The 13,187-nt window shown below is 36.1% G+C and overlaps 1 protein-coding gene across 1 annotated transcript in view; it reads left to right on the top strand.

Moving 5' to 3' along the window:
- Positions 1-10,832, top strand: part of ephx4 (epoxide hydrolase 4) — a 29,570-nt gene extending 18,738 nt beyond the window's left edge. Inside the window, exons 6-7 of the mRNA XM_021474092.3 lie at positions 1,487-1,635; positions 9,815-10,832. Of these exons, the coding sequence (XP_021329767.1) occupies positions 1,487-1,635; positions 9,815-10,058 (393 nt within the window). The 3' untranslated portion in view covers positions 10,059-10,832. The remainder of the gene's footprint in view (positions 1-1,486; positions 1,636-9,814) is intronic.
- The last annotated feature ends 2,355 nt before the right edge of the window (positions 10,833-13,187 follow it).

Below are 13,187 nucleotides of genomic sequence, written 5' to 3'. Positions count from 1 at the left end.
AACTTTGTATTTGGTTTATACTACATCCGTTGATCAGCTTTTCTGCCCAGCATAAATCTGTTTGTGTCTGAATTACTAATACAGAGTCAATCATGAGGCCAAGTTTATCCATCTGTCTTTAACACACACAACCGAGTCATTATGAATCAGCTCGTGACGCTCAGTCACTAGTGTTAGTGTGTTGATCATATCATTGATATCATGCATTCTACTTGGTAACTCTTCTTTACTTCTTGTATTCATGCCTTAAAAATACTTGCCCAGTACCTAAAAAAAGTTATATGTCATAAACATATACAAAGCAAATTATTGTTGCAGATTACATCTCTTATTCTTTTTAAAATTGGTTTGCTCTTTTAATCAAATAAATTATATGTTATGGTATCATAAAAATAAACAATCCAAATCAAAAACACACTTTCAGATGTCACTTTATTTTGATGGTCCGTTTGTTGAATTTAAGTTACCTTGCATCTACATGCTAACTAATTCTCATTAGATTATAAGTAGACTTTTAGGTTGGGGTTAGGGTTAGTGTAAGTTAACATGTACTTGCAAAGTTTCTTATAGTCAGTTAAATGTCTGTTTAGCAGCAGTATCAACAGATATTAAGCAGACAGTCTACTAATACTCAAATGGAACATCAAAATAAAATGTTACCCAGTTTCAATCATGGCATATTGTTATCCCAAATCATGTTTACTGCTGCACATAAAAGATTTTGCTTAAAGTCACTTTGAATTGTTTCAATTGCTGATGCGAATGCAATCAGGAAAATGAGCCTTGGGGAAAACGTTGTGCTCAGGAGATTACTTTGCTGGTTAGTTCATATAACCGAATTCCTATTTCTATCCATTTCGAAAGGCCCTAAGTACACCTAATATAAAATAAGACCAGAGAATGAAGATGAAGATGCATCTGTTTGATCAATATTTAACTGCATTTAGTTGTCAAGTACAAAAAGAAATAGTACTACCTATGTATTTGAACTGGACACTTTCTTATAAACAATTAATATTTCTGAGAAATGTGCAATTCTGAGCATGCTTCAAGAGTAATTGAGTAGGCATGACAAACCACCTATACGATTCACACCGTTTTTTTCCCCTCTCAGTATGCACCAGACACCTTACAAACATTCCAGATTTCTGAGAAAACATTGTGCAATTCTGAGTGTGCTTCGTGCGGGTGAGTAGAAACCACATGTAGGAAACACACTCTTTCCTCTTTCCTTTTATATCCACCAGAAACTTTCCTACAAACACTCAGGTACAAAGATTCAATCAATTAAAATAATGAATAAATGAAACCTGCTGAACTAACTTAAACTTGTTGTGGCATCTATATGTTGCTGCTCTCTAGTGATTCTTTTACCCTCATTTGTTAGTTGCTTTGGATAAAAGCGTCTGTTAAATGAATAAATGTATATGTAAACTCTGACTCAGCTTATTCAGCTTTCTCATCGCTCACTAATGTGTTTTCACAGGCACTGAAGAGTCTATTCACCAGCCGCAGCACAGGCATCAGTTGTAAGGGCCGCTGGCTCACCACAGAAGACCTTGAAGCATACCTGTATGCCCTCTCACAGCCAGGGGCCCTCACTGGGGCTCTTAACTACTTCAGAAATGTCTTCAGGTATTAACTGTGTCTTATTTAAAAAAAAAATATTATTACCAAACTGTGTGTTTCATCATTGATTTGTTGGTGTGTTGACAAGAAAAAAGTGGACAAAACAGACATATTAAACACCAGATGTGAACTGTAAGACACATCTTAAAACCTGGTTTTAACAGGGCCTCTTAATCTTCTTTGACAGCCTACTTTGCTCTGATTTGTCAAACTGTTTAGACTGACGTGACCTGAAAAACAAATACATCTCAACAAAAAATGAATTTTTACAATATCTGAATTTCAGTTTCAGAAGCTTTATCAGCATCACAGCAACAGTTGTGTCCATTTTACCTCATCAATTTGAGTCCTCATCCTTTAGTTCAGCAGGCAAAGTGGACTACGTTTTGAGGTCTCGAAAACATCCACAACATGAACCAAACACTTCCAGCCCTCATCTGTTACTGTTATACATGAGAAGATGAAGTTTGCATAAAGTTAGTGATGACCATAGGCACTGTGCATATCTTAAAATTGTGTAATCATTTCTTTATATTTGGAGACAATGACTTTTTATTATGCTATTTACATGAGTTAAATCTGAAAAAAGCACAATTTTGGTACTCTAAAGCAATAGCTCAATAGCCATTTAAACAATGTAATGACATTTTTAAGTTATGCAAAGTTTAACTTAATATTTTTAGTCATTTTGATTGATGCAAGTTGAAACGTTAAATCAGCAAGAAAACAGTGTATATATATATATATATATATATATATATATATATATATATATATATATATATATATATATATATATATATATATATATATATACTATGCTATTGAAGTTCTTTCCATTATCGGAATGGCATTGAATAATCCCTGTGTTTTGTAACCTCCAAAAGCTCAGGTTAATGAATGCATTCTGAAGCGATACAGCTGCCAGTGCCATGTATGAGTGATCATGAGATCATGATTTAAGACATATCATGTCATTGTACTTGAACTGAAACAGTTTTAGGTAAACATGAATGCACCATTTTAAGTGAAGTTTATTTATAAACTAATTTTGAGAGGATCACGTCCTTGTGATTGCTTGCAGCCGGCCTCGCATTATTTAATTTATGATTCACCAATCAGATGATTCCTAAGCCACTATAAATACCCTAAGTTCCAAATAACAGCCATCTTCGTTGTAAAGAATTCCCCCTCCCACCCCTACTCATCCTCCTTTCTTAGATGGGTGGCACGGTGGCCCAGTGGTTAGCACTGTTGCCTCACAGCAAGAATATCACTGGTTCTAGTCCTTATCAAGCCAGCCGACGTTTCTGTGCGGAGTTTACACGTTCTCCCTGTGCTCATGTGGGTTTCCCCCGGGTTCCCCAGTTTCCTCCCACAGTCCAAAAACATGCAGCTTAAGATAATTGACTAATCCAAATCGGCACCATAGACATGCTTCTAGTAAGTAGTCATCTCTTAACAGCAATTACTATCTGTGCTACTACAGCAGAGGAGTTCTCGAGATCTACCAGAGCTAAAACTCCCCTCTTGCCTTGCAAACGGGAGGGAGCCCCAGGCTTGAGGATCTTATGAGCTCAGGGCTCTCTCTCGGGACAGCATGCCAAACACGCTTTATAATCAATCATCAGCTAAGTGTGAACTATTGAAGGGATATTTAAATCCAAAGCCAAAACTCCAGGTTTCACTTTTGCTTCGTATCCACCTACGTTGCACTTTGTAACTCAATGTGTTCTATGTAACCTTGCTCTTGATTGAAAGATGCCCACTCAAATTCAATTGATCTTCATTGGCATGACTTGCACAGTATTGCCAGAGCATTGTCCATTACATTAATAATGAATAAACAATTATACAATACATGAAAAAGGAAAACAAGAACAGACAATATAATTAAGTAAACGGGGACATGTATTATTCCTGTAAAGTAAATAAGTAAATAGAATTAATAAATAAATATTTAAAACATTGTTTTAAAATAAATAAATAAATAACCTTGTACAAAAGTTTAACATGTAAGAAATGGTCTTGTTTTAGTTTTGTCCACTTACTGAGTCTTTATTTGTGGCCGGCTGATACATATCTGTTTATATGTCCACTCTTGAAGTCCTTTAATTTGAGGGTTAGACCTGAAAAGTCTTTGAAAGATCCTTAAACTTGAAGTTAACCGTGTTGTGAGAACCCTGATCCTAATAACATAATTTAATTTGAATGAATGAATGAATGAATGAAAAATAAATAATAAATAATATAAAAAATGAAAAAAGTGAAAAAAATTATATTAAAAAATATTCATAGACATGCAGAAATAACATCAATAAATCTATATCATCATGACTTATATAGATAGAATGGGAAGTAATTTTGCAATTCCATATGTCCCTGTCAAGATGGAGAGGGATTGATTTCATGCTCCCTGAACTGTGCATGAACAGCCTTTAACTCACTATCAAGCAGTAATGATATTCATTGAGTTCAGATCAGCATCAGAGGGTCTGCCGGGTGTATTTCTGTGGTTAATAAACAAATGGGTGTTTTAGTCTATTTTTAATACACCCCAAACAATTGTGGATGCTAATAGTCTTTAATGTAGGCTTTAATTTGCTGGCGGGGTGCATGTGGTTGCAGCATGTGAGACGTGCATGCATGACTGAGTCCTCCATCTGCTCCTGCAGCACACTTTGATTATGTCTCAGGACAGAGCTAAGCTGACTGTGTTTGTGTGTGTGTGTGTGTGAGAGAGAGAGAGAGAGAGAGAGAGAGAGAGAGAGAGGGAGAGAGAGAGTGAGTAAGTGAGTGAGTGAGTGTGTATGTGTGTGTAGGTGGGCAGGTGGGTGTTTGTAGGAGGGCACTGACGTAACATTTTCTACAGAAACTGTTAATACAGAAGTCCATATCAGAGATGTCTTGTACATGTTCTAACCTCTATTTAACTAGATTTAACAAGTATATTTTGTTTGTGGTGGGTTTATAAGACTGTTAGAAAGCTGCAAACATGTTTTTAAATATTACCATGAAGTATAAACCAACCATCTTTACATATTATGTTAAGTTTGAATATTACAACTGTAATGTGAATTGACACTGACAACAGGGAGTGAGGATCCAAACGCAGGGTTTATTATGTAGAGATGGTCAGACAAGCAACAGTCACAATCAGGAGCAAACAGATAAATGTAGGCAAATCCAAAGTTTTAGTCAAATACACAGGCGGATGGTCAAAAGACAGGAAGCAGACATAAATAAACAAACAAAACAAAGGTCAAAAATATGGCAAAACAAGGCAAGGAAAATATGTCTTAATGTTCACAAAACTGTTCAACAAGACTCATCAACAATGTGTGTGTTTGTGCTGTTTAAATAGTCCTAGTAATCAGTTCATAAGTAGCTTCAGCTGTGTCTGTCTGCAATCATGAAGATCTAGGCCAGGTGTGTGAGTGGTACATGACTGGATCTTGTAGTCCATTTAATGGTGGATTTCTATGTAATACAGTGTGTACCAGCAATCTGCATAGGCTCACTGGTGATTGTGACAACACTTTTTTTTTTTTTCTTGAGAGGACTGAAATATTTTTTAGATATTAAAAATGTTCAAGCTCATAAGATTTTCATGCGTATTTAAAAAACATATTTTAATGAAGCCTGAAAGATTTTTCTTCGTCCATTAAAACTCTATTCCCCAAACACTAATGCTTTAAGAGAAGTAAGTTTTATTAGTTTAATATACATCTTCTGAAGAGATATGATCTCATGAGTTGTCCATTTAAAATGTGCTGAAATTGATTATTATCCTGAACATAAGTCATCATATAATAATCATCACCTAATAATCATCATCTTAATTGGTTTAACAATAAAATATAAAAAGCCCCTACAAGCTGAGGCACTTGCAAAATAGCTACAAAAAACAACAACTTGTGGTTGGTTAAAGGTTATAAAGTTAGGGATATGAATTATGGATGGCTTCCATGTACGTTGTTAGCAAAGCAAGGCAAGTTTATTTATATAGGACATTTTATACACAATGGCAATTTATAGTGCTTTACATAAACAGAAATAAAAGAGACAAATATCAGAAAATAAAAGCAAATTATAAAAGTGATTTAAATGTGTTAAACAGGTTATAAAAGAATGAAAAAGAAATGAAAGACATAATAGTGCGATCTGATGGATGTAGCACAATGCTAATTCAGCAAAGGCACAGCTAAACAGGTGTGTTTTCAGTCTTGATTTGAATGTGCCTAATGTTGGAGTACATCTGATCATTTCTGGAAGCTGATTCCAGCAGCAGGAAGCGTAGTAGCTGAAGGCCGATTCACCCTGCTTTGACTAAACTCTTGGAATTTCTAGTTTATATCATCCTAAAGGTCTGAATGATCTGTTAATTTTGTAATCAGTAAGCATATCTGTAATGATTTGAGGTCCTAGGCCATTTAGTGATTTATAGGCAAGTCAAATTACTTTAAAATCCATTCTGGATGTAACTGGAAGCCAGTGTAAAGACCTAGAGTACAGGTGTGATGTGCTCCGATTTTCTGGTTCTGGTCAGAATCCTGGCCGCAGTGTTCTGGATGAGTTACAACTGTATGACTGTCTTTTTTGGAAAGGCCAGTGAGGGGTCCATTATAGTAATCCACCCTGCTGCTGATAAAAGCCTGAAGAAGTTTCTCTTAGTCTTCACTGGAAACAAAGCAATTAATACTTGCAGCGTTTTTGAGATGATAGTATGCTGATTTAGTTACTGCTTTGACATGACTACTGAAACTCATATCTGACTCAAGAATAACATCAAGATTCTTGACCTTATTTTTTGTTGTTTGACCCATAAAGCCAAGATACGCATTCACCTTGAGAACCTCATCTCTGTTCCCAAATGCAATGACTTCAGTTTTCTCTATGTTCAACCGAAGAAAGTTTTGGCACATCCAATTGTTAATTTCATCAATGCATTGGCAGAGGGTGTCAATGGGGCTGAAGTCATTAGGCAGTAAGGCTTCTTAGATATGAATGTCATCAGCATAGCTGTGGTAGGAGATTAGGTTCTTTCTCTTTATTTGGCTCAGTCGGAGCAAATAAAGGTTTACACTAGTTTCCCAGCCTTTCCAGCATATTTTATAATTCTTTTAATAAATTGTTATTTTCAGTCATTTAATTTAAGTGTGTGACTCTGAAGGGAGTAAAGGGAGCCTTATAATAGGCAAACAAAATGTGAGCTAGTACATTTCTAAGCTTAACTGTTGAGTGTTTCTCATAGCAAATGTGGTAAACTGCATTGTCTTTATTTTTATCGATCTATTATTTAGTGATTGAAACTGCTTTAAAGGGTAGTTTTAGATTGTAATGTTCTGCTCTTTGTTTGGTTATGTCTGTCATAAAACCAAATCTGCATGGCTTAACTAGTAGGCAATGGAAGAGAATCAGCAGGTAATATTGAAATCCGTGTTTAAGGCACAGAGCTTCTCCTGACCGTAAAACAAACAAAAAAAGCATATTTTTGCCCATTGTATCATGCTGCATCTAATCACATTGTGTGAAATTAAATTGAAATCAGATGATACTGCACCATAACAGGTGAATCATATCATTGTGCAGGGGTCAAAAAACCCTGTTACTGGAGAGCGCCTTCCTGCAGATTTCAGTTGCAACCGTGACCAAACACACCTGTCTGTAATTACCAAGGACTGTTTCAGGTCCTAATTAATTGGTTCAGGTGTGTGTGATCAGGGTTGGAACTGAATTTCGCAGAAGGATAGCTCTCCAGGAAAAGTGTTTGTGACCTCTGTCATAGGCTGTTTTTTAAAATGTGTTCATCAGCGTTCTTGCGTCCTCATGTTCTAATTTCGCTTAATTTTGCCAACCAACAATCGCCGCTCGTTTACCAAGTATTAACGGTTAATTGTTCAGATCAATATCAAATTATTAATGAAAAAAAAATTACGTGTCTATTTTGTGTCTGACACATTAAATATTGCATTTTTAAAAACTGATTTATTTTAGCATGTGAACAACAGCCTACAGAACATCAGAACAACAGCACCTGCAGCGTTTCCAACAGTATAGAAAAACAGAATAAACTAAACAAAAAGAATAAAATAAATTGTCCTGTCCTGGAAGTTTTTCACAAAAATTACAAGTTTAGATTACAAAATGAAGACACTGACTGAATCCTTTTTTAAGAACTTGCATATGCTGTTTGTCCAATGTTTTTCCGTCAAATAAAAATAGCAGACTACCTCAAATCGGTCGCTCCACTGCAAATATGCATTTATTCAACGGAAACCCTGCCTTCACTTTCATTTGATTTAAGAATAAAAAAGACGTGACTAAGATATCATGCTTTTTTCACACATCACGCAGTGCCAAATAATTATCTTCTGCTTTTAATACTATGAAGCTGCATTTGTTGGTTGAGAAACTAATTTTTCTTTTTAACTGGGATCTTAATATTTGTGGATGGATTCTGGATATGTTTAGTAGGATATCTGCAGTGTGTCAGAGTCAATGGTGTGCTTTCTGACTTTCAGTAGTGTTCCACTGGGTCCCCTCAGGGTTGTTGCCTCTCTCCTCTTCTGTTCAACATGTATACTAATGATTGTTGGAGTATGTATGGAAACGGTTATGACATAAAATATGCTGATGATTTGGTGAGTCTCCTCCACGATCAGGATTTGGGGCATTGTCTTGTGGTGGAAGTATTTACTTCACATTAAGACATGGTAATCACTGTTGTAAAGTAACTAATGATTTTTTCTCAGAAATTGTAATTTACTGAGAAGTTTTACTTATACACTTGTACACTTGTACTTGTAAAACTTGTACTTTTACTTTCCTTTGAGTACATTTTTAGTGCAGTATCGGTACTTTTACTTTAATAATAATTTTATTTTTCTTCAACATGCAGTCACTACTTTATTTTTTCATGTCTACGTGGATTGGCTGAGTATAAAATCAGTCCTGTGATTCCTGTCCAATCAAATCGCACATAGAAAGTACATTGCATCATACTGAACAACCTCACGACTTTATAAATACAGCAAACGGTTGGAAAAGCATTAATAGTGTCCAAGAAGATGTCCAAAATCTTTACAATCAATGACCCAGAGATGTTTAGACTGTATTTTACTGATTAGAAGATGACGGATGGCTACTGTATGATGACTGAAATTCACTAAACAATCACTAAATGCACTACAGAATGTACATTTACACATGCATGTTAACACATCAGCTTTTTACAGTAATACTCAATACCCACTACTCTTGAGTACTTTTGAAAGGGTTACTTTTTACTATACTTTGAGTAATATTTACAAGAGATACCTTTACTTGCACTACACTTTTGGGCAAGTAATGGTACTTTTACTTGAGTATGATTTTTCAGTACTATTTCCACCACTGCTGGTGTTGGATTACAGGAAGGCTTCCAGTACCCCCAGCAGGTTAAAATTGTTGACAAACATAAATATCTAGGGGTTGTTATCGACAACATGTTGACATTTCACCCTAACACCCAGGCTGTCTGTAAAAAAGACTGTTCTTTCTGAGGAAACTTAGATCTTTTAGGTTTTGCACCTCTATGATGACACTGATTTATAAACAATTTATTGAATCTGTTTTACCTTTCTGTATTGTAGCTTGGGACGGTAATTTGAGTCTGTCAGATAAGAACAGGTTGTGTAGCCTTGTGAAAATGGCAGTTTAACTAAACTGGTCCATTGATAATTTTACCGTAATCAACAACTGTTTTAGCTGCTGCCATCAGGACGTCGTTTTAGAGTTCCTATAGGACAGGACAAACCAAATTAGAAATTATTTTATAATGGTGGCCATTAGGTCATTAAAGACCAGCAGGGAGGGGGATTCATCTAATAACTTTTTTTTTTTTTTATGTTTTGTGGTAATAATTTGGTTACATGTACATGGAACTTCACCTGTGTTATGGCACATTGCTGCATTTTTAGTTTCCCTAAATGGGATAATAAAGGCTGATGTATACTTCTTCGTCAAGCGCACGCGTATGCTAAGTCTCATATCATTAGTGTGAAAAGGAACAAAAGTTGTTGGCATCATGCTATCTTGTAGAGAACTGCAGTCATACGTATGCTAAAGTACGTACTTGCTGTTTCACAAAAATGTCAGCTAATGCACATATTCCCAATGTGATGTGTTTATTTATATCCTGCAGTGTCCTCCCACTGAGTCACAGTGAAGTGAAGTCTCCAGTATTGCTGTTATGGGGAGAAAGAGACGCGTTCCTGGAGCAGGACATGGCCGAAGCCTGCCGTCTGTACATCAGAAACCTTTTCCGCCTCAACATCATCTCTGGAGCCAGTCACTGGCTTCAGCAGGACCAGCCCGACATCGTCAATAAACTCATATGGACTTTCATCAAGGAGGGAGAAGGCCGGAAAAACTACAGGAACTTATAATGGGGTCCTTCTCCCTCTAGAGCTCGTCTACAGAGGGGACCAGAGAAATGCCTGTGAACACAAACCAATGTAATGTTTAATGCAATCGTCGTTTTAAATTTGATACATCTAAGATATAGAGATGATTCAACCTTCAGTGAAGAGGAACAGAATAAAAGCACATTTTAATTGGAGGGGTTGAATAGAGAGTAGTGTGTTCAATCAGTTTTTTTTTTTTTTCTCTCAAGTTTGCACATGACATTCGCCTTAAGGTTTCTTGGTGATAGTGTTTAAAAGTGTGTTGCAAAATGTCTGTAAATTGTATTGTGTGGTGCCTTTTGACATACCATTTTGCAACATAAAAGATGTGCCATGTTTTTCTGAGACAGAGCTCTGGGTTGTGAGCCATTTGTATCATGAGTTTTGCTACTCTCTATAACACAAAACACAGGGGTCCTAAACCCCCTCCACTTCTCTATCAGGTAGTGTTGTCTTATAGTGGAAAGTATTGTTCTTCTTTTTTTGTATTTAATATATATATATATATATATATATATATATATATATATATATATATATATATATATATATATATATATATATATATATATATATATATATATATGGCTTAAATATTTGAGAATGTCATTATTTTGATCTTACTGTATGATAAAACAAAGTGATGTTTCAATATTGTACACTTTTTTGTATCTCTTCCTAAAAACTGCATCTAACAGTAGAACCAGCACTGCGCCATTTTGATTTTATAAGCAAATAAATGATTGCCGGAACTCACTGACTTGCACTTTCTTTTATGTTTGGATATTGATGTGAATCTACAACCCTATAGTCTTTCTCTGGAATAGAAAATCCTTACACTTCAATCTAACCAACCATTTTCATGTGACAATAATGTTTTCAGGAAACTTGATACAGAATTTGTACACGCTTAAATTCACAGTGTGTAATTTTCCCCACTAGAGGGCAAATATTCACAACAAACAAAGGTGCAGTTTAATGACGCTTAAGAGTTGCCATCTTCACTGCATCCTATGCCACTCCTGCAGAAATGATCTTCATGGCTAAAGTTTTCAAAACATTTTATCATGGTAGTTTGAAGCAACAAACCACTTTAAAAGAATTAACCGTAAAAAACGCAAAATCACTTTAGACCTTTTAGATCAGGGGTCACCAACCCTGCTCCTGGAGAGCTACCTTCCTGCACATTTCAGTTGCAACCCTGACCAAACACACCTGTTTGTAATTATCAAGGGCTGCTTTAGGTACTATTGATTGGTTCAGGTGTGTTTGATCAGGGTTGGGACTGAATTCTGGAGGAAGGTAGCTCTCCAGGAACAGGGTTGGTGACCCCTGTTTTAGATAGCATTAACTCATAAAAATAACAATAGAAACAGTTGCTTCCAGTCTTCAGCCCTCAGTTCCACTCAAGGTCTTTGCGACCTCTGACCTTGTTTAGTGGCTCATGACAATAGTTATAAAGAGACAGGGAAATGCACTGAACATTCTTACATAAAGAAGTGTGTTAACTTATCCATTAGTTAAAATCAATTCAAAGTTAAATACTCATTCAAATAATCATATTTAATCAAAACTATGAGAAACAGGATGATGAGAAAAGGGTAAACGTTGATCCATGCTGAGACGAATTGGAAGGTATAAATCAGAATCCTTTAATATAATACTAGTGCCTTTTGGATATCTTCATGAATTGTCACATTCATTAATCATTTGTATAATAATAATTAATAATAATAATAATAATAATTCCTTACATTTTATATAGCTCTTTTCTGGGCACTCAAAGCGCTTTACACAATGGTGGGGAATCTCCTTATCTACCACCAGTGTGCAGCATCCACCTGGATGACGCAACGGCAGCCATTTTGCGCCAGACCGCACACCACACACCAGCTGATTGGTGGAGAGGAGACAGAGATGAAGCCAATTGGAATATGGGGATGGTTAGGAGGTGTTACCACGACTGGGGTGGAGTGACAGGAGACAACAGGAGGTAAGATCCAATATGCAGTTTATTCAATGTCAGGCAAGCAATGGTCAAATCAGGTGCAAACGGGTATGTTAAGGCAGTCCAGAATCGTCGTCAATATAACAGGCAATAGGTCGAAAGGCAGGCGGCTAAACAGGATAACAATGGTACAAGGCTAGGATCGAGACACGGAGAAACAAGACAGGGAAACGCGTTTTAATGTTACACTGGGAAAACAAGACTCGGCAAACTGGTAGCGTGAGAGAGTGGCTTATGAATGGGATGAAATCAGTCTGTGAACAAGGTCCAGCTGGTGATGCAATCAGGATAGATGACTGAGCAGGCGTGTGTGTCTGGGAGCAGTGCATGTATGAATGTGTAGTCCTGGGGAATGCGGAAGTCCTGAGAGTTCGTGTGAGAACCAGCGATCTCTGGAAAGCGATCGCTGGTTGTGTGACAGGAGGCCATGATGGACAGAGGCCAGTGGGCAGATCTGGCCAGGATGCCGGGGTAAACCCCTACTTTTTTTCGAAGGAAATCCTGGGATTTTTAACGACCACAGAGAGTCGGGACCTCGGTTTAACGTCTCATCCGAAAGACTTATTATAAATTAATAAGTAAATTATATGCAACGATGGCAATAGTAATATTCTATTATAAGACATTTGGAATATTTTAAAAAATGCTGCATATTTTACTGAATATACAGTTGAAGTCAGAATTATTTTTTCTTTGCATTTCTAATCATAATAGTTTTAATAACCCATTTCTAATAACTGATTTATTTTATCTTTACCATGATGACAGTAAATAATATTTTATTAGATATTTTTCAAGACACTTTTATCCAGGTTTTAGTGAGATTTAAAGGCTCAACTAGGTTAATTAGGTTAACTAAGCAAGTTAGGGTAAATAGGCAGGTTATGGTATAATGATGGTTTGTTCTGTAGATTATCGAGAAAATATATAGATTAAAGGGTCTAATAATTTAAAACTGCTTTTATTCTAGCTGAAATAAAACAAATAAGACTTTTTCCAGTAGAAAAAAACATTATCCGACATACTATGAAAACTTCCTTGCTCTGTTTAACATTATTTAGAAAATATGTAAAAGATAAGAAAAAAATTTGAAGGGGGCTAAT

The sequence above is a fragment of the Danio rerio genome, chromosome 6 (assembly GCF_049306965.1).
Source record: "Danio rerio strain Tuebingen ecotype United States chromosome 6, GRCz12tu, whole genome shotgun sequence".
Lineage (NCBI taxonomy): Eukaryota > Metazoa > Chordata > Actinopteri > Cypriniformes > Danionidae > Danio > Danio rerio.
Note: the sequence above shows the minus strand (reverse complement) of the source record. Positions and strands in the feature narration are given on the sequence as shown.